This window comes from Monodon monoceros, unplaced genomic scaffold (genome assembly GCF_005190385.1).
Source record: "Monodon monoceros isolate NGI ecotype Baffin Bay Population unplaced genomic scaffold, NGI_Narwhal_1 Super_Scaffold_4, whole genome shotgun sequence".
NCBI lineage: Eukaryota > Metazoa > Chordata > Mammalia > Artiodactyla > Monodontidae > Monodon > Monodon monoceros.
The window spans coordinates 32,244,411-32,266,521 of NW_021703781.1; the positions used below are offsets into that span (position 1 = coordinate 32,244,411).

Below are 22,111 nucleotides of genomic sequence, written 5' to 3' on the forward strand. Positions count from 1 at the left end.
CCCCCACTAGCGACCAGACTAGTAATCAGACCCTCTGGGAGAGCTAGCCTGGCCTGGGGGGTGCAGAACAGGAATGGGTTGAGATCTCAGAGAGGTGGTCCTGATAAACCCTCACCATCTGCCCCTTTCCCAACCGCAAATCTCACCCCCAAAGCCTTCAGGGACACATCCCTGGAGTCGATTTGGATTTTTCAGGCCGTGCCCTTCCCAGAGCCCACCCACCCCCTTTCTGCCCCGCCCTCATTTCTCCTAGAGACTAGTGGGAGGGATCCTTCCGCGCTGAGGTTGCGCCCTTGCCCTGCCGCTGTTTTACAGTCAGCCTCAAAGAGAGTGGCAAACTCCCTGACAGTCACAGAGGAAGTTCATAAGAAGGGAGAACTCCAATGGAGCCCAGCCCTACCAGGATTTGCAGACCCGGAAAAAGTCCCAGTTTTCCAGCGCCCTGCGGCCCTGGGGTCCCCTTGGCTCCTGCGCTCCAGACCTGGGGACAGAGGTCGCGGTAGCACAGAGGAATGCCTTCCCGCCCTCCACCCCCGCCCGCTGCTGGGAGCGGGTCCCCTCAGCTCTGCACCCACTAATTGGTCTCGTTCCGCTGCGGGCGGGAGCGCTCCAGCGGCGCCGATCCGAGCCGTGTCATCCGCTTAGCGCCCTCCGCACCTTTCGGCCCTCCCGCCCACGCCCGCCTCCCGCCGCCGCCCCCACCCCACCCCCACCCCGGCTCTGCACTCGTCGCGGGCCCAGGGCATGCTCCGTGCTCCGACGCCCGGCCTCGGCTGCGGGGAGCAACAAGACCCGCCCGCGGAGACATGGGGCGCGGCCTGCGGGCCGTCCTGGCCCTGGGGCTGCTGTTCCTCCGCCTGGGTGAGTGGCCGCAGGCCCCGCGGGCCCCGGTAGGGACGAGGGGTGGGTGCTGGCGCCAGCCGGGTGGACCCAGGGACAGTTCTGGACCGTTCACTTCCAGAGTGGGGCTCGGGATGGGGGACGGGGACACGGACTGGGGAAGGGGGATTCTCGCTGCTCTCCGCTTCTTCAGAAGCACAGTCGGAGGTTTGGCAGCTGCCCCGAGGGCTGTGGGAGGGTGTTTCCACTCCCCGTGTGACCTTGACCAGGGCACTGCCCCTCTCTGGGCGAGGTTTCCTAGTCTGCCCATTGATGGGGCTGAGACTGGCCGCCGCCTGAGTTCCAAACGCCCAGATGGTGCGTGTCCCTGACAAGCCGATCCCAGCCGGAGCCCACGGGAGGAGGTGGCCGAGGGCCCCGGTGGGCGCGCTGGGCTCTGGGACGGGAGCCCTCGCCTGACCGCGGGTGGGCCAGACGCGCGACCACGCCGGTGCCGAGCTGTCCCTGCGCGTGTTCGGGTGTCCTCTGTTCTGTGTTCTCTTCCTAGCCCAGGCCAACTTCGCCCCCTACTTTTTCGACAACGGGGTGGGCAGCACCAACGGAAACATGGCCCTCTTCAGCCTCCCGGAGGACACTCCTGTGGGTGAGTACGCCTGGCGTCTGCCCCACTTAGGTCTCCCGGAGGGGCGGCCCACGTTCCCCTGGACATAGAGACCGAACCCGTGACTCCCGGGACATCCTGTTAGCGCTCTGAATTCCCCGGGGACAGTTGCAGGAAAGGAGGGCACGGCGGCCGTGGACACCTAAGCTGGGCCAGTCCTGGAGACCCAGGTGCCGAGCCCAGAGACAGGGCCGGCCCCAGGGGCAGGCGGCAGTCCTCAGCGCTGGGGCCTTTACCCACTGCGTGACCTTGAGCAAAGTACTAACGTGCCAGAGCCCCAGGGCTCTAGGCTTTAAAATGGCCCCAGAACAATGAACTCAGTGGCATCTGCAGGGAGAGGAGCCGGAGAAGGAGGGAGGTTCACACTTCCTCTCCATCACCTGGTCTGGGAACCCTGAGCAAAAGGACCACTGCAGTGTAAAGGAAGCACCTGCTCAGAATTCCCTGAATAATCCAAGCATGGGGAACAGTGCTGCACGTGGGTCACCCCTCCACCTTAAGGCTCCTCCCTTTTCCCTCATCCCGCATCCCCAGTCTTGGTTCCTGGACAGGAGTCATTTCCAGGCAGAGACCCTAGAGTTAGACCCAGCAGCCCTGAAGCCCTCTGTAATCTGTATTCTAGATTACAGTCTGTAAAGTGGCAGGTACTAACAGCCATCTGATAGTCGTGAAGAATAAAGAAAAAGAGTAGGAAGCAGCCAGCCGGGACGGGGCCAGCAGTGAGCGCTCAACTGTCTCTTTCCAGGCTCTCATGTGTACACCCTGAATGGAACAGACCCTGAGGGAGACCCCGTCTCCTACCACATCAGCTTTGACCCCAGCGCTAGAAGTGTCTTTTCGGTTGACCCCAATTTTGGAAACATAACCCTGATTGAAGAGCTGGACAGAGAGGTATGGGGACCTGCGAGGAACGTTGCCTGCCAGGCATGTAGACAGACCTCTGTGGGCGGGAAGGTGCCCTAGAGAGCATCCTTGGAGAGCGCCCATAAATCACAGAAAACTCAGCCAGCAGATCAGGGCTGGAAAGACTGGTTTAGAAAGCGGCTCTGAGTTTGGTAAAACTCCTCCCCTCTGTGCCCTCTGAACCTGCGGGTGACAGGGCATGGGCTATGTTTCCCTTGTGAGATCCCACACCAGGTTGGTGGACCAAGTACCTGCACCTCAGCCGCGGGATGCTGCCAGCTCTGATCCAATGGCAGACTCCACCAGTGCAGAGAAAGGAAAGGGTGGGTCCCAGAGACAGCTGGGGGACACAGCAGAGGAGGTGAAACTGTTCTCCCCTCCCTGTCACCCTACGGGACGTGGGGACCTCGACACCCACCATGTCAAGGGGAGAGCTTGAGACACCACAGACCTGGACCTCTGAGGAACTGTAGAATGTGGAGAGTCAAGGGAGAGATAAGGGGCAAAAAGAGGAAAATTTTTAAATGGATTAATAACCTCTTCCTGGGTCCTCCAGCACACTTGTTAGCATCTCTCAGATTCTGACAGGGGTGCATTTTCTGTTGGCACCTCCACCCTCTGGGTTTATGAGAACCCCTGATGGGCCAAGCCCCAAAATAAGGTCTCAAGCATGGTCAGAGGCAACTTTCAGCCACTCCGCCCTGCTCCAGGGCTCCCTTGAAATGCTCAGGCCTCCTCTGATGCACCCAGCCTCCAGGGGTCCCTATGGTGCCTCAGACTCCTGGACACTTCGTCCTTGTGCTTCACAGAGGGAGGACGAGATTAAAGCTATTGTCAGCATTTCCGACGGCCTGAATCTGGTGAGTACGCACTCCAGCCAGCCCCCGGCCGCACGCGGGGCAGGGCTCCCAGCAAACCCAAGCTGAGGTCCAGCAAGATCTGCCCCAACATGCTCATAGGAGAGAGGGGAAGGAAGGGAGAGAGAGCACACCCACATTCCTCAAGCAGTGTCTCCTCAAACCTGCTTGCCCATCCATCTCCTCCCGCCTGGCTCTTGGCTCTGCACCATCACCCAAGCTGAACACCTGGGCACCCGACCCCTCCTTCCTCCCCTCCTTCCCCATAGCTGCCACTTTCACCCAGCCCTCATCACTGCTTCCCGGATAATCCTGGGGGCTCCCTTCCCTCCAAGGCTCCCCGACCTCAATCCACATCTGGAGCCATCACTGTGCAGCACAAGACCTGGCCACAGATCCCAGCTCAGAAAGCGCTAGCAGCTGGCCCCCACTGCCCTCAGGGTGGAATCCAAGCTTCACACTGCCATTCAGAGCACCGTCAGACTCACCCGCCTTCTCTACCACATTCACCCCACCAGCCGTGTAGCCCTAAATCTGCTTCTGTGCTCTGAACCCGTGTATGTGCTTCACTATGCCTTTGCCCGTGTTGCTGCTTCTTCCTGACACACCTTCCTCCTCTTTCCTGCTCACCTGACAAAGTGCTGCAGACCTTACTTCTCACACCTCTGTGAGGCCTCCCTGCTGTCATCCACCGCAGGCTGGGTCAGATGCCTCTTCTCTGGGCCTCTGGATGTAGCCCCCTAAACTGGTGCCTTTGCCTAGGCTGGGGCACACGGTACCCTCAGAGTCATGTGGTGCAGGCCCCAGCCTCCAGCGCCCAGCCTGTTGTGGTTGCCGCCCTGAATGACATCACGACTGTTCTTTCATATGTTGCTATTTGCCCACCACTCCACCCTGCAAAATTCACACTGTCAGACTGTGTCTTCTGTCTCCAGCATGGAGCACAGTGCTTGGCACCGAGTAGTTCCTTAACAGTATGGGCTGCATGAATGAATAAAAGAGGGAAGGAAGGAGGGAGGGAGGGGAAGGGAGGGGGAAGGAGGGGGCAGAGACATACACCTAGGGTGTTAGAGGCCATTGTCCCTTTATCACCTGGAAGGTCTCAATGCTCCAACACCTGTCCCCTTTGCCCCTTCTCAGGTGGCGGAAAAAGTCACTATCCTGGTGACTGATGCCAATGACGAGGCACCCAGGTTCATCCAGGAGCCCTACGTTGTCCAGGTTCCCGAGGTGAGCAAGGGGCCACCAGGCAGGGTCGATGCACTCCCGCCCCAGGCCTCTGGGCTGCCCTGTGACCTGGCCAAGGGGACCAGGCATTGGAGTGAAGAGCCCTCTCCATCACTCACTACCCTCTGGAGACCCCTCCCCTCTGTGTCCTCCTGCCACCTCTGTTGCCAGCCCCTCACATTTTTATTCCAAAGGAATGTTCATTGACCATTTTCCATTAAAATTATAATGCACTTTCTTTTTTGGGGGGCACCCTCGCCCCCTGCAGTGAAAATGCCGAGTCCTAACCACTGGACCATCAGGGAATTCCCTATAATGTACTCTTATTGTAAAAATGTGAATTGTACAGAAAAGTGGGGAAAAAAGAGTTTCAGAAACCACCCTTAATCCCTCCAGCTTGAGACAACATTGTTAAATTTGGGGGTATTTCCTCCTCATCATTTTCATGATCATAGGTTCTTGCTTTCTCTTTATTTTACATAGTTGTGACTATACTAAACATATGTTTTCTGTATTCTACTTTTCACTGAATTTATAACATAAGAATTTTCCTCAGTAATTGTAAAGTTGCGGTAACTAAGATTTTAATAGCTTTCCTTGAGTGCATATTCCAGCATTTACTGAACTGTTCCTTTATGTTTGGATATTAAAGATACTTTAAGTTTTTGCCGTCATAAGAAACATCAAACAACAAACTCTGAGCGTAAAAGTTCCTTTCTCTAACTGGAATGATTTGAAATTGCTGGGTCAAAGCCTGGGCACCTGTGAGGTGTTGCCAGATTGATTTTCCAGAATGACACCTGTTTGCCTTTCCCCTAGGATGTGAGAAAGGGTTTGTCTCTTGGTTCCTGGCCGACACTGGCCATTCTGGGAGTTTTAAATGTCTGCTAATTCAGTAGGAGAAAGATATTTGCGCTGGCTCTAAACTGCACGTGTGTGATCCCTGGTGATACGGAATATGTCTGTGTTTGTTAACTGTTTACAGCCACTTCATATTTAAAGCCTTTGTCTATTTGGAGCCATTCTCAGGGGGAGGATGTCTGTTTGTTCCTCCTTTCCTCTGCCCTTTCCTGACCCCGCTCTGACTCCAGTGTGTCTCCTCCATCAAGGCCCCTCCTCCTATTGGATGCTCCCTAGGTCAATCACCACCTTTCACCTCTTTTTCACCCCTCACTTCCCTGACTCCACCTTTCCGTGCCCCCAGACCCCAGTTCCCCAAGCATCTGTCACTACCCCTGGGACTGACCTTCTGTGGCTGTGACCCCTCAGGACACACCTGCCGGGAGCAGTATCGCCAAGGTCCGTGCAGTGGACAGGGACACAGGTTCTGGAGGGAGTGTCACCTACTTCCTGAAGGTAAGGTGGGACACACAGGAAATAACCAGAGGCCTGGGCTAGCAGGGACACCTGGACAGCCCCCATCTCCATCACTAAAGCCCTTAGGTCAGTGCCTCAACTATTCCCAAAGATTGTCAGAGATGGTGCATCCCACCCAAAGAGGTCTCAGTAAATGCAGGCGTGGGATGAATAGGTGGGGACCTAAGACTGGCCTGAGAGGAAGCCATCTTCCCCTGACTGGCCCATCCTGGCTCCCTCTGAGTTGACCTGCCTCCCTCTCCCCAGATCTCAGGACCCTCAGCTCTCCCCCCACCAACCCCTCCCCCAGAAGATGGCCTGGGCACTTTGCACACACACAAAGTAAAAGAAACTTGTCTGAGCCTAGAAGTGTCAATAGGAAAAAAGGCAGAAGGGGCAACTCTCAGAATGAGCAGAGCTGTGACACCTCCACCCTACCCTTGTCCATCCATCCCACCCTGTCGAAGGCGGAGACCCCTCCCCACACCTCCTGCCTTTCCCTGGACTCCTCCGGAACCCACTGCCCTCCTTTCCATGGCTGCGTTTCTGCAGCATCTTCTCTGCTCTCCACAGTTAATCACTTGCTCTCACCATTTTCAAGGCAGTATAGCTCAGTGGCTAGAGACACAGCTTCTGGAGAAAGCCCCTGGGCTCCACGGGTTCTGAAAGGACTCCACCGCTTCCCACGCATGGGGCTTCCATCATTGTATGACTTTCCCAGCTCAGTTTCCTCATGCGTAAAATGGGCAAGTTGAAGGTGCATCCTCATTGGTTAGTTGTGAAGATTAAATACGTGTCAGGCTCCAACAACAGCTCCTGACACACAGTCACCCCTCTTCAGATTGAGGATTGTCTCCTGTCCCCATCTGACCGCCCCAACCCCCTACCCAGATGCTGCTGACTGACCCACAGTCACTTAATGGAGGGGTTGAAAGATCCCGAAGGCTCTCTCTGTCACTATGGCTTTCAGCCCTCACCTCCTCTAGGTTAGAGCACTCTGCTGACATTTCTGCCTGCTGGAAACTCCAGGCCAGAGCTTAGCCCCGAGCTGGGCCCCGTTGTTTTCTAGCTGAGCTGAGAAAAGAGCTGAGGCCCTGCTGGAAGGGAACGTCTTTGCTGGACTGAGGGAGAGGGAGGGGAAGCCCAGAGCCCTAGGAAGCGGGGCCCTGGGGGCCGGGAAGACTGAGTGCCCTGAAGTGTGCACCTCAGCCCTGAGACCAGAGTTCGTGTGATGAAGGGAGGACGGTGAAGACCCCCTTTCAGGAAGCAGAGCAGGCGAGGGACCTGGGTCCCTCCCCAAGGCCCAGCCCGCCCCTCGCTCTTTACAGAATCCACACTCCACCCAGTTTTCTGTGGACCGCCACAGTGGTATACTGCACCTCCAGGCCGGGGCCACCCTGGACTACGAGAAGGCCCCGGCCCACTTCATTGCTGTGGTTGCCAAGGTAATAGAGAGGGAGGAATGGCAGCACCTGGACGCTCCTCAGCCTCCGTCAGGGGAAGCTGCCCTTGGATTGGAGCAGCTAGGTTCTACAACTGGGGGGCAGTTCGGGGCAGAAGGTGGGATGGGGGTGCAGCTGCTCGGAATCTCTAATGCGTGGAGCCTGCCCAGACGTGGACATATTCCCCAGGGAGGCTGGTGTTTCTGAGCCAGAGAGGGCATATTCCCTCCTGGGAGAGGGCGTACGCCCCCTCAGGACTGACAGGCCTGGCTCTCCTCTGTAGGTGCAGGTGGCCGTGCCTGGAGACTCATGGCCCTCACATCCACACAACCTGGCCTCTGGGCACCTCTGTTTCTCTGCCCGGGCTTGCTCACCCTCTTCCTCTCTGTGTGACCGGTTACCCTCTCTGAGCCTCAGTTTTCTCATCTGCCCACCCCGAGACTTAACTAAATTCCTCATACTTCTAAAGCGTGTGACATGGGATCTGCAACTCAGCAGGTGCTCGGCCAAAGCGGCTGCTCTTTCCTGAGGTCAGGAAGCCCCAGCCGTCCCTCTAAGACCCCCATTTTCTTTTCCAGGAAGGCCCCTGCTGGTCACATATTGGCTACAGGGCATCCCCCTCAATCTGCACCAGGAGGCTCGTGCCGGGCCTGCCTGCCAGCCACTCCACGAGGGCTGGCTTGGTGGGCGCACAGCTCCATTATACACGCTCAGGCGCGGGTCCACATCATGCTCTTAGCAGGTCCTCAAGAGTGTTTGAGGCTTGGCTCCGGGCTGGGAGAGGGGATTTGGCTCCGACCCCCTCTTCCTGTGCTACTGATCAGACATGATTTCCCTGGAGAGAAACCTAACCCTCTTTCCAAAGGAATGCCTATGAGCGCCTACTGCATAGCAGGCACTGATTGAAGACCTTCTTGCATCATCTCATTTAATTTTCCTAACACCCGTATGAGGGCAAAATTATCTCCAGGTGACACGGAAGCAAACGGAAATCAGGGAGGGCAGCCAGTAAGTGACAGGAGCCGGATTCCGTGGGAGTCTGCTCAACTCCAGAGCCCAACCTCTCTTCCCTCTCCGACCCTTCCCCAGGATGGCGGAGGGAGGCTGCGAGGGGCCAGCGTGGTGCTCTCGGCCACCACCACGGTCACAGTCAATGTGGAGGACGTGCAGGACATGGCCCCTGTCTTCGTGGGCACGCCCTACTATGGCTATGTGTACGAGGACACCCTTCCGGTGGGTGGCTGCGCCCCTCAGCCCAGTGTCACCTCCGGACACCTCCTGCCCTGTCCTTCGCGCTGCCCGAGGATCCCCCTGCTGGATGGCTGGGCTCGACCCGGACTCGCGAGCCTCAGCTCATGTGGAGGCCGGCTCTGGACCCCTCACTCAGGCCACAAACAGGTCGTTTTGCGGGGGGAGGTAGGCCCGGGAAGAAGCGGTGGCTTGTGTGTGGAGCACGTACCGGGTGCCCAGGCTATGCCAGGCGTCTCTTCACTCACTCAAGCTTACGCCAGCCCGGCTGCACATGTCAGCCCTTCAAAAGGGCTGAGAAGAGAGGCTGGGAAGAGAGCTGATGATTTGGTTTAAGTGGCCCTTTCCTCCACCTCGTACAGGAGGTGAGGTGCCTTTCGCTTCCCTCCCTCCAAGCCTGTATAGCCTGGGGCCCCTCAAACCGGTAGTTCTCCCACAGTTTGCTGCCGAATCACCACAACCCTTGTCGGACATCACACGTGGGCCCAGATGGAAGGCTGGCCTCAGCTTCCTTCCCCTTCAGCACAGTCTCCGTCCCTCCTTCCCGCCCCCTCCCCCGCCACCCCTGTGTTTTGTGTTTTGACCTCTCAGGTTCCAGTCCTGGGCCTGGCATCTAGGGGCCGGCCTCCCCTCCACCCCGGAGGCCCCACCATCCTCTACTCAGCCCAGCCCTCTCACCACTGCACCCTTTTCCTTCTGCTGGACACGTGCCCATGGGCCTAACGCCTCCTGCCCTTCTCGGCTCAGCCCAGGCACTGCTTTCGCCGACATCTTTGGTTGATGTCTGCTCCTACGCCCAGCACGCCCCTCCACGGGCACGCCCATCCTCGGGGTGAGCCCATGTGTTTATGTGCCCCCCCAGCCACACCTCCCATGGCCACGGCTCAAGAACTCTCTGTGGAACGGAATTGCATTCTCAATTTTCACTTCCCCGGATTCTGATAATTCCCAACTTTATACAACAATGAAAACACTTACTGAGCACTACTCGTGTGCTGGGCCCAAGCTAAGACATCACCTTTTCAGATGCTGGCAGCTGAGTGGTGCAGAAGGGCACAGAGTGAGGGAGAGAGAAAGGCCGGGCTGCTCCCATGGGGGCTGCAGGTCAGAGCAGGGCGAGGCCCAGACGGTCCTGCTGAGGAGCTAAGCGGGAAGGAGGTGCCAGGGCTGGGGGAGAGGACAGTCAGGAAACTGCCATGAGGATGGATAGGCCTCCGGGGAGACGGGCCTGAGTAGGGAGACCAGGAGGGGGTGGCAGGCCAGGATCGAGCAGGGCTTGTCAGGTGGGGCAACTTCCCAAAGCCTTCGAACGGCCTCCCAGGGCCACAGGATAAAATCCTTGTTCCCCCCAAGGGCTCAGAGGTCCTGACCGTCGTCGCCATGGATGGAGATCGCGGCAAACCCAACCGTGTTCTCTACAGCCTCGTGAACGGTGAGTCTGGGGCTCACTGCTGGGCTGCAGCTACAACTCGTTGGGTAACCAGAGTGAGATCCAACCTCTCCGGATCCCAGTTTCCTCATCTATAGGCCAGAAGCACAAGATGGGTGGAGAAGAGTGGCTGGGTCCCTGCAGGAGGCGGCACGTCTCCTTGGGCGTCTGCTTTGGTCCCTGCTTCTCATTATGTCCAGCAACAGGGAGAGACGCATTGGGCAGGGAGGGGCTGGGGGCTGGATACCGAAAGCGGCACAGGTGGTGCCAATTCATGTTCCCACAGGCTCCTGGGCATACCTCGTTAATGGGAAGGGGTGGCAAGATTTCTTATACTCTTTAAATTGCCATGTGTTTTTCTCATTCTTTTAAATGTTTTGGCCTAGAGCATAGAGTTGAATTCAGTGAATTAAATGCAATGATGATTTTGCGTGTGCCTAGTACTAGCCCTGTACATGGGTGAGAAAACTGAGGCTCAGAGAAGCTAAATTATCCCAAGTTCCCATTGGGTTTGAACCTAAGTCTGCTGGCTCTTTCCACAGCTGGGCTGGGCAGCAACTGAGCAGGAGAAGCCAGCCCTGGGGAGGGCTCTTGAGCCCTCAGTAGCTGGTCCCCTCCAGGGGACCACCACACCTCGTACCTGGTCCCAGACATGCACACATCTCTGTACTCTCACTCAGACACCATCACCTCCTCTGACCCTGTCCCTGGAACATGCCTGGTACACACGCCCCTTCCAGCAGCTCACACACGTGCAGATGTGTCCACTATCACACACAGGCATCTCTCCCCAGGCACGCAGACCTCTGACTGCCTTCCCTCCCCTCCACCGCTGCAATCCTTCAAACACCTACCGAGTGCCCACACCACACCATCTCCTCTCCTGTCTTCTTGCATCTCCCTCTACTCCTCCTCTTCCAGTCTTTTCCTTTCTTCCCTCCATTATTTTCTCTCCTTCTCTCCATCTCCCATCTCCCTTCCTCTATACCTCTTTATTTCTCCTTTCTCTTTCTACCACACACACACACACACACACACACACACACACACACACGAAGCAAAATACTAGAGCACCTGGGAGCCAGAAAGTAGTGAGCTTGAGTCCCAGTTCTGCACTCACTGTGTAACCTTAGATAAGTTACTTAGCCCCTCTGAGACTCAGTTTCCTCATTGGCAAGACACAGATGATAATGGGGAGACTTGAATGAGATAGCGTCTGAGGAACGTATGGCACCCTGCGCCACCATGTGGCCTTGTTCAGAACTGCAGGGCACATCTGTCTTCTGTGACAGGCAGTGATGGAGCCTTTGAAATTAATGAGACGTCTGGAGCAATCTCCATCACCCAGAGCCCTGCCCAGCTCCGGAGAGAGGTGTATGAGCTGCATGTACAGGTACCCTCCCACGAGCTTGGCGTTCCCCACCCTTCAGCCCTGGAAGGTTCCAAAGGTGATGAGACCTGGGCTGCCCCCTTACCCCCCAGGGCTCGCAGGATCTAGGGAGGAAGGATCTAGATGTTGCTTCAAGGAGCACCTACAAGAGGTAGTACCTGGCGAGGGGAGCTGTGATGAGGCAGGAGAAGGAAGGATGGAAGCAGCGATGCCATGAACATGGGTAGGACCCAGCAAGTGGAGACTGGTGTTGGGGAGCACTGTTTAGGGTGGGGCAGGCGGAGGCCTTGCAAAGCTAGGAAAGCCCAGTGAGCCGAGGCTGGAGGTGAGAGAACATGATGTAGCAGGGGCGCAGTGAGGGGTCAGGTGGGACCGGAGCCAAGAGTCCACAGGCAGCACGTAAAGGAGAAACGGTTGGAGCCCAGGTGGTGCCGGAGGAGCAAAGGCCTTGAATACGAGGCATGGGTTTTCCCTGCAACAGGGCCAGCTTTGCGGCCATGCAACCTGTGAGATGACACAGGAACCACAGTTAGAAGGGTCCCATGCTGGGCTTAATGCTCTGCTCTTGCTGTCTTGAAATTCTCAAGGGGCCCCCTATTTTCATTTTTCACTGGGCCTGCAAACTATGTACCTAGTCCTGCCCAAGAGCAGGGAAGAGCCATGGAAAGGTTTGAGCAGAATTAGAGTCTTGTTCAAAGCTCACTCTGACTGCTCGCTAGACCAGTGGGATTCCCAAAATCAGAGAGCTTGGGGAAAAAAAGGTTTCCAGGACACACTCCTGAGGATGGGTATTTAGCACGCCTGGGGGAAACCCAGGATTCTGCGTGTTTTGAGCTCCCAGGTGATTCTGGCACCAGTCTCAGCCTGACGTTTGAGAGCACTGGTCCCAGCTTGGGTTTGGAGGGAAGTGGATGAGAGGTAGGGAAGCAAAGCCATCAGCCCAGGTGACAGATGCCGAGGGGCCGTGGGGATGAGCGGAGGCGGAACGGTGAAAATGGACAAACGGCAAACTGTGAATGAGACAGATTCCACAGAATGGGGCCGTGAGGGGTGGGGGAAAGGAGAGGGAGGGATGCATCTAGGGTGGTACCATGCCATCACAAACACAGGTGAGAAGGCAAGTTGAGTAGGATGGGCATGAGGCATTCTGGTGCCTCGGGGACATTCAAGTTGAAACATCCAAACTTGAGGGTAACAGGTTTGGACTTCAGGGCAGACAGCATCAACATACAGGTAGCTGTGAAAGGAGGGGAGGGCATGAGACCACCCAGAGGAGGGCTGGGGGGAGAGAGGAGCCACCAGCTCAGAAGGCCACTGCGGGAGCACCCCAGGATAAGAGTGAGGAAGAGGGAGGTGCCAGGGAAGGAGAGACCAGGGGTCAAGTCCAACCTGCAAAGTGGAGCCACTTTAGCCAAGGGGACAGCACACTCAGAAGGGGGAGGGGGAGCGGGCAGTGCCACCTGCAGCATGGAAGTCAGTGTGAAGTATCTGAGTTGGGGACGGGCTGAGCATTGAATGGGAGGAAAGGGGGCAGAGGGCACAAGCTTCTACCAAAGAAGAGTTAGGAAGCAGCTATAGTGTGTGATGGAGTAGAGGCCAGGGAGGGTCATTTGAGGATAGGTAAGACCAGACATGCTTATAGGAGAGCGGAAGGAAGCCCTTGCAGGGCCTCACATGGTATTTGCCACCCGTTCCTGAGGTGCTTGTGGACTCTTGGCCCTGGCTTTGCAGCCTGTATTTGTCATCCACTGCTGCATCGCCACACCTCCCCTTCCTGCAGCCTCCCCCTGGACAAGTGGACACAAGTGCAGAACATGGTAAAGCTAGGGTTTGAACCCACATCTGGCTGCAAGGAGAGGGCAGTGCGGTGAGGTGGAGAGAGCACTGCCTAAGGAATCAGATACATCTACCTTCTTCCTAGTCCAGCTGTGTGACCCCAGGTGACTGCCTCCCTCCTCTTGCCTCATCTGTAAAACGGGACAAGTAATAGCCCTATACTAGTTTCCTATGACTGTTGTAACGTATCACCACAAATTTAGTGTCTTAAGACAACACACATTTATATCTTGCAGTTTGTGAGTCAGGAGTACAGAGTCAGCTTAGCTGGGTCCTCAGTTTCAAGGTCTCTCACGTAGCCGCCAACAAATTTTCAGCCAGGACTGGGTTCTCATCTGAAGGCGCAATTGGAGGAGGGTTAGCGTCCAAGCTCACATGGTTATTGGCAGGATTTAGTACCTCGTGGGCTGTCAGACTAAGAACCTCTGTTCCTTGCTGGCTGTTGGCTAGACATCACCATTAGTTCCTAGGAACACAGGCCTCTTCAACACAGCTGCTTGCTTCATCCAAGCCAGCAAAAGATAGATATAGATAGATATCTTCTATCTATCTAGAAGATAGAAGTTATGACCTAATCTAATCACTTATCAGTGATTAGATTAATCTAATCACAAATTAGTGACCTAATCACTAAGTGATATCTCATCACCTCTGCCATATCCTATCAGTTTGAAGCAGGTCACTAGGCCAGGCCACACTGAAAAAGAGGAGATTACGTAAGGGCATGAATACCAGGAGGCAGGGATCATTGGGGCCATCTTGGAATCAGCCTGCCACACAGCCATAGCCACCTGTCCCCACCCCAGGTGACTGAGGTCAGCTCTGCAGGGACCCCAGCTGCCCAGGCCATGGCCCCTGTCACCATCCGGATCGTGGACCTCAACAACCATCCACCGACATTCTATGGAGAGAGTGGACCCCAGAACAGATTTGAGCTGTCCATGTATGAGCACCCGCCCCAGGGGGAGATCCTGCGGGGCCTCAAGATCACTGTCAGTGACTCAGACCAGGTATGTGGCCCTGCCCTCGACTCTGTCTTCCTGCAAACCACATGGGACCAAGTCCCAAAGCTGAGCCTGCATGAGCCTTTCCTGCTGATGTTCACAGGGGCCTGGAGAGTCACAAAATGAATTACGCAAGAGTGGGTAACCAAAGAGAGAGAGGAGGGAGGGTAGATAATCAAAGACTAGCTGCTTGGCCTAAATATATTCACAATCAATTAAGAGGAAAAAGCCAGTCAAATGAAAGCACCTCTGCGTCTGACCCTCCAGGCTTTGCAGATGTGGCCTGTCGCCCCCTGTGCCCGGCTCAGGGCTAGGCTTTCTGTGCTTGTTTCCTTGCTGAGTCTTCATAGTCTGCTCAACCTTTCTGATTCTTCGTCACCTCCCCTATAGAAAGAAGTAATAATACTCGCCTCCCGGGGTCAAGGGCACGTGAAGGCTCCTTGCACAGCGCGACTATCTAATGAGTTTCTGTTCTCATCCATCTTCCCTGTTTCCTTTCTCCAAACTGTTGTCCAGGGAGCCAATGCCAAATTCAACCTGCGGCTGGTGGGACCCGGGGGCATCTTCCGAGTGGTCCCCCAGACGGTCCCGAATGAAGCCCAAGTGACGATCATTGTAGAAAACTCAGCCACCATTGACTTTGAAAAGTTCAAAGTGTTAACCTTCAAGGTAGGTGATGCTTTGCACTACCCTGAATGGGGGGTCACAGCAGCACCTAGATTCATTCCTAAGGGGTCCCTTGTCACACTCTGCCCCTCCTGGCCCTGTTCCTTTCCTCTCAGTTTCTCTGCCCCTCCTGCTGATTTGAGGAGTAGGTGGAAAAGGGAGAAGAAGAATCATGACACAAGAACCTTCTCATACTGCACACAGCCTCACTGAGCTCCCGCTTCTAAACTACGACTGTCCCCAGGAATGCATGGAGAGGTGTCCAAAGAAAAACTACCAGTACAATGTGCCATGTGAATAGATTGAGAGAAGAAAACTATTTGATCCTCAGGATAGATGTTTTCTCATACACATTTGACATATGTCATCTATTCTGTTAAAAACTTTAGCAGGAGATGAAAAATATACTCCTTTGTACTTGTAATTATTTAAAATGATAAACATAAATGAATAATGCATATTATACATAATATATAATTTATATTAATAAAAAGGAAAAATACTTTGTTGGTATTTTTTAAATTGTTTTAATTATTTATGATTATAAATGCATAGACACCGATAGCTAGCATCATGTTTAAAAGTGAAATTCTACACAACATTGTAAAGCAACTATACTTCAATCAGTCAGTCGATAAAAGTGAAATTCTAAAAGCATTCTATGAAGTCAGGAACAAAACGTGGATAACTGCTCTCACCACTATTCTTTAACACTCTTCCTAGAATAACATTATTCCTGGATAAAAAAAGGAAACAAAAGGTACAAACATTAGAAAGGAAGAGATAAAAATTATTATTATCATCATTATTTTAGATGATGTGATTGTTTGCTTAGAAAAATCTAAAAGAAATGATCGAAAAACTGTTAGACACAGCAAAGTTGCTAATATGATTGATTATAAAGTTGATACACAAAACCTAATCGTTTTCCTACGTACAAAAAACAGCAATGAGAATAATGGAATAAGAGAGCACTTTTACAGTGACAACTAATAGATAAAATTTCTAGGAATTACCATAACAAGAAATATGCAGCATCTAAATGACAAAAAAATGCACAAATTTAACAAAAGGACATAAAGAAGGCAAGAAATATAAAGACACACCTATTTAAAAATGCAAATTCTCGTCAATTAATAAAGAATCACACCACCTCAATTAAGTCTTACCCAGAATTTCCTTAGGGGAGGAGGGAGGGGGCTTGACACAATTATACTGGTTTTTATCTGGAGAAATAGACCTGAATAGTCAGGAAATTCAGGTAAAAAGAATATGAGGCAGGAACTTGCTCTAACAGATATTAAAGTATATTATGAAGCAAAATAGTTTTTTTAATGGAAGTTTAAAACAAAGGAATATGCAAATCAGTGGAGCAAAAGAAATTGGTCCCAATGCAAATGGCAACCATAAGGAAACGGGCATTGCAGTCAGTGGGGAGGGAAATGATGTGTGCCTTAGAGGTACCCCCTGCAGGTGGGGGCAGGCATAGCTGGCTGGCTGCTGAGAAAACGGGAGACAAGGCAGGGATGGTACTGAGACGGGACGTGGCAGGCTCTCTGCAGAGCGACTGCCACCCAGACAAGCCCTCCTTTTCCTTCCTTCCCCAGCTCCTGGCCATCGAAGTGAACACCCCAGAGAAGTTCAGCTCCACAGCGGACATCGTGATCCAGCTCCTGGACACCAATGACAATGTCCCCAAGTTCACCTCCCACTACTACATTGCCAGGATCCCCGAGAATGCCCCAGGGGGCTCCAACGTGTTGGCTGTCACAGTGGGTTGGGGCTGACCCAGGGACTGGGGGTGAAGGGGACCTTGTGAAGTCAGACAAACTGGGGCTCCAGTTTGAATCGCAAAGCCCACACTCACTGGCTGTGTTCTTAGACAAGCTACCAGCCCTCTCTGAGCCTCAGTTTCTTCCATACAGTGGGAATAACAGCACCTCACAGGACTATAATGAGGACATATAATGAGAAATACAAGGCCTTCCAGATCTGGTTCCTCCAATACTTGAGATCTCCTGGGGCGAAACTAGGGCTCCAGAGCAGGGCTCCAGATCAGTTTCTCCCCAGCTGGGCAAACCCCCCAAATCCTTGTTTTGCCATTGAAAGCAAGAGCTGCCAACATGCCCTGACAAAGGGGCAGGGGCCACTGGGAGCTTTCTCTCTTCCAGGCCGTCGATCCAGACACAGGTCCCTGGGGTGAAGTCAAATACTCCATCTATGGATCCGGGGCAGACCTGTGAGTAGATCCAGAATCCCGGACAGGACCTCAGGCAAGGGATTTGGGAGGCTGAGGGTGGAGGAGGATCTGTGCTAAAGGCAGGAGGAGCCTGGGAAGAGCAGGACCTGGGTCGGGGAGGCAAGCCTGGGCACAAGGAATGGAGGGGAGCTGTAGAGAGCCTGGGGTCAAGGTGTGGGGACCCACCAGGTGAGGTGAGTCTGAGAGAAGAAGGGACATCATTATGGCCTGGAGCTGGGGCTCGTGGCCTTGGGGGCCAGGCAAGCAGTGCTGGGCTAGGAAGGGGCAGGTCGCGGGAGGAGAGGGAAGGGCTGTGACTTGGGTTAAGTTCTACATTGGTAAGACTGCTAAGTAGGTGGGTGGTCCTTCGGGATGCCTTGGGGAAGCTGCCTGGTGCATTACCGCCCCTTCCTGTAGGCGGCTCCTTACCACAGGCATGTGTGGACCTCTGTGAGTGTACACGCGTGTACGTGAGTGTGCTTGTGCACACCCTTGCCTGCGCTGTCTGTGCCCAACAGCTTCCTGATCCACCCATCCTCTGGGATCATCTACACCCAGCCCTGGGCCAGCCTGGACGCCGAGGACACTGCCAGGTACAACTTCTACGTGAAGGCAGAGGACATGGAGGGCAGGTACAGCTTAGCCGAGGTGTTCGTCACGCTGCTGGATGTCAATGACCACTACCCCCAGTTTGGAAAGCGCGTCCAGGAGAAGACAATGGTGCTGGGGACCCCAGTGAAAATTGAGGTGGGCTTCGAAGGTAGCTGAGCTCCCGTAAAAGTCTTGTCCCTGCAACTGCAAGCGGCACTGTAGCATAAGGATTTCTTTTAAAATATACTGGATTCCTGAAATAAGCAAGGGTTTTTAAGGTACTTTATATACCGTCATCCCCACCTCAACCCAGAAGTAACCTCTGAGAAAGAAGATATTTTTGCCACTTTACACGTAAAAAAAATTAAGGCTCAGGCAGGTTGCATGTTTGGTTTGCCTGAGTTCACACAGCTTGTCTGCCTGCCTTTGCAGCACCGCTTTCCCTGCTGCGCTGCCTTCCCGATACAGAAAAAGCATGAACCCTGGAACCCAACAGACTTGACTCTGGATCCCAGCTCCCCTCCTTCTACCTCTCCATCCTTAGACAAGTCAGTCCGCCTCCAGGCTTTTGTTTTTTGACGATACTGGACTGCCTAGACTTGTTCTGAGAATGAACTGCTACAACACACAGAGAGAGCCAAGCGCAGACCCACCCTGGCTCATTCAATTCCTCTCCCAGCTCCATTCACTCAAATAGGATTAGGACCATTTCCCTTCAGCCCAGCCAGCTCTATATGACGTGTTGGTTGAGCCAGGGTACACAAGTATCGCCCTCGAAGCCCAGCTCTGCCTGTCCCTCTCTGTGCACAGGCCACAGACCAGGACGCAGAGGAGCCCAACAACCTGGTGGACTATTCCATCACCCACGCAGAGCCAGCCAACGTGTTCGACATCGATACACACACGGGGGAGATCCGGCTCAAGAACTCCATCCGCTCCCTGGATGCCCTGCACAACATCACACCCAGCGGGGACCACACGTGGTCACTAGAGGTGCAGGCCAAGGACCGCGGCTCCCCATCCTTCAGCACCACGGCCTTACTCAAGATTGACATCATAGACACTGAGGTGGGTACGGAGCCCTGATCTGCGGGGGAGTCGGGGGGGAGGGCCAGAGGGCCAGCTCAGACCTCGCTGCAACATGGCCAGAGGGAGAAAGACCACCTTCCTCCAAAGACACCCACCCGATTCTCTTGAAGACCACCTGTGCCATCAAACACACAGGCTTTGAAGTCAGCTCGAAATCCTAGTTTCAACACTTTGTGATGGCGTGCCTTTGGACTTTGCCAAGCCTCCACTCCCTTTCTGTAAAATGGGGCTAGTGATGCCTCCTTCACATGGGTGTTGAAAGGCAGAAGTAAAATCATTATGTGTAGTTCTCAGTTCAGGGTCTGGCAGGAAGTCATCACTTAAGAGGTTCCTAATGCACTTGGGCAAACGTGACACACACTCCCCCCAATCAAAGGAAAGCAGTAGCACTAATGCAGGAGTTCTTCATCCAGAAGAGGTGCTTGCGTCATGCTCTCTCTGTGTGCATTTTTCTGCAGAGGTGCATGCATTGTGTTTTCTCTGTGTGCATTTTTTCTGCAATGAAGCCCATAGTGCTCAGCAGATTCTCCAAGGGATGCCTGACCCCAGAAAGCTTAAAAACCATCAGGCTTACGGCCCCTGCTCTGTCCTCCGGGGACGAGGCAGGAGCAGCCGAATGCATCTTTCTTCCAGATGCTGTCCCGAAACCCCATGGCTGCCTTCCTGATGCAGACCAAAGACAACCCCATGAAGGCCGTGGGTGTGCTGGCCGGCATCATGGCCATTATTGTGGCCATAACCGTCCTCATCTCCACCGCCACCTTCTGGCGCAACAAGAAGTCCAACAAGGTCCTGCCGGTGCGGCGTGTGCTCCGCAAGCGGCCCAGCCCTGCACCCCGCACCGCCGGCATCAAGTGGCTCAAGTTCAGAAGGACCAAGGCCGCTGACAAGTTTGTGCTCAGAGAGGATCCTCCCAATGAGAACTGCAACAACAACAGCCTGGGAAGTGCACCGCCCCCCAAAGTCCCCGCTCCCCCTCCACCACCCAGCATGGCACCCAGCATGGCACCCAGCATGGGACCAGCCCATTGGATGGTGCCTACAGTCTCTGGCTCACTCGCCCCTCAGCAACCCCATCCATCACCAAAACCCAAGGCCTTGGCAAAACACAAGGCTGCGGGAAGACCCGTCCAGTCAGCTCTGGTCTCTGAGCTCAGGCAAAAGTTTGAGAAGAAGAATGTGCATAACGAGGCTTACTTCTAGAACGTGTCCTGTGGTCCTTCTCTCCCAACCCGATTGCCCAGCTGCTTGGGCCATACTCCCCAGCTCTGCCCCTTAGGGTCACCCCTGTTTTGTGCAATGGTGTAACCCCCATATCCAGGGCTCAGGACAGTGCCTTGGGCGAGGAATTTATTTCTCTGGTTATGGATGCAATTGGCAAATACTTTCCCGTCACCCAGATCCTCGGCACAGGTTCAATGCTGCCTGTTCTGCAGAGGCTGGGAGTTGACGAGGAGCCAGATCTATGTCTTCTACTCACCAACCCCAGATCTCACAGTGTCTCTTGGGTCCTGCTGGGGCCCCAGCTTTCTCAGTCCAGGAGCAGGGCCCTGGCCACATGTGACAAGGTCAACTAGAACCTGGATCCTGAAGTCTTCAGCTAAGAACAGGAGCAGAAAAAGGGGGTTCAGTGCTGACTAAGGTTGAGGGTCAGCAAACCTTGCAGGCTGTAGGAGACCAAATGCAGCAGGGGAGGGCAAAGATGCACCAAAAACTCACGCTGACTGTGGACCTGTGCCTAAAAGCCATTGGAAGTTGGAGGATGGTGTCTGGGCAGAGACTGTGGGCCCCTGCTATGCCCACATGGGCCTGCCCTGGTCCCAGAAATAGCTGGAGCCACGCTGGCAGCCCTAGAGATATCCGGAAAAGCATCAAGTCCCCTTAGGAGCTGTCCCACCAGAAGTCCTTGAAGAGACAGTGCAGCGCTGAGATCTGGGGAGACTTCCATTTTTATCCAGCTCTTCTACTCACATGCTATAACCTTGGGAAAGCTGTTTAAACTCCCTGCTCTGCTCTTCCTCATCTGGAAAATGAAGAAAGTGAGTCTGCCTCATTCATGGGTCTGGGGCGAGGATCAAAACAAGTAGTAGCGACAGGGGCTTTAACCAAGTGCAAAGCAGCACAAATGCAAAGTATTTTTCCGCAGCCCAGTTCTCTGGGGTGCAGCTCTTCCACAAAGTATTGGGAGCCCCTCAGCTATTCTTCCAAGCACCCCCCAGGAGGCGCTGTGCTGGGTGAGGGCACTGCCACTGATCCACCACAGCCCGAGCTGGGTGATGGCATAGCTTCCCTTCCATGTCTCCTCCCTCCCCACCCCCCACCCCCCACCCCCCAACTACATCCCCTGTGCAGCCCAGGACAGCCGTTGTCAGAGAGGACCAGAGCTGGGCAGCACATCCAGCCAAGGCTCCGTTTTGCCAAGATGACGAAAATGAGTTCCCTAGAGGACTGATTGCCAGAGGCCACATAGCAGTTTGGCGGCATGGAGCTCATTTGAGGGCTCCCGGCCCCTCAGCATGTTTGTGTAGCTGGGGCACACCTCATCAGCTTGTGACCACGGCCTCCAGCAGAGACGACATGCAGGCCTCTATTAATGCAAAGAAGTTCCGTCTGACTTTAAGGAAATCTGCCAAGAGGAAATCTAAACGTGTGCCCAGAGAGAGAAACGGAACAATTCTTTGTGTTTCACTCCGCTCACTAATAACCTCTCTAGAATATGTCCGTGATTTTATTTAAACAGATTGCATGCACATGTGGTTTTCTTGATTTTTGAGTTGGTGTTTGAAGGTGTGTTACTCAGATGTGCCAGTGTGCAGGCTTCTTGCCAGGGTTTCTGCAGTCCACAACCCAAGCTGTATTAAGGGTTGGGCTCTGACAAGCCAGGAGCCCAGACTGAACAAACAGGTACAGGTTTCAGGACAGGGCTGTGCTGGATCACGTTTGCCCTCCATAGGCAATGCAGCACCCTTACAACTTGCATGCAGTTAACCTCTTTTGTAAATGGTAAATAAAATCTGTTAACCAAAAGCCAAGCTGACCTCTGGCTGCCTGCTTAGCATCAGTGTTAGCTGACTTGTAGAGACCAACTGTCCCGACAGCCAAGCTCAGCCTGCTGCCTGGCTCCTTTGGTGGATCCATCCCCCGGCCCCCGGATCCGACTGTGGGGGGCTGCAAAATTTTGTTCAACTTGCCACGCATACATCTGTAACAGCAACACGCCTGTGGGGCTTGTCTACCTGAGTGTGGCTTATCAGAGCCTGGATGAGCAGGACACACCTCAGCAGGGCTGCTTGGGGAGGAATGGCAACTGCAGCTAAAGTTAATTATCTCGCA

General features: G+C 54.3%; 1 protein-coding gene across 2 annotated transcripts; it reads left to right on the top strand.

Moving 5' to 3' along the window:
• The first annotated feature begins 806 nt into the window (after positions 1–806).
• Positions 807–21,807, top strand: CDHR1 (cadherin related family member 1). Of its 2 annotated transcripts, XM_029201194.1 has the most exons (17): positions 807–861; positions 1,388–1,483; positions 2,247–2,392; positions 3,214–3,264; positions 4,402–4,491; positions 5,758–5,844; positions 7,173–7,289; positions 8,376–8,519; positions 9,888–9,966; positions 11,256–11,356; positions 13,996–14,199; positions 14,710–14,862; positions 16,467–16,631; positions 17,031–17,098; positions 17,617–17,845; positions 18,500–18,757; positions 19,412–21,807. In XM_029201194.1, the coding sequence occupies exons 1-17, from the start codon at positions 807–809 to the stop codon at positions 19,979–19,981; spliced, it is 2,613 nt and encodes an 870-aa protein (XP_029057027.1). In that variant the 3' UTR covers positions 19,982–21,807. The 2 variants fall into 2 exon arrangements, with proteins under 2 accessions (XP_029057027.1, XP_029057026.1); XM_029201193.1 differs by lacking the exons at positions 807–861; positions 14,710–14,862 and having other exon boundaries at positions 1,037–1,483.
• The last annotated feature ends 304 nt before the right edge of the window (positions 21,808–22,111 follow it).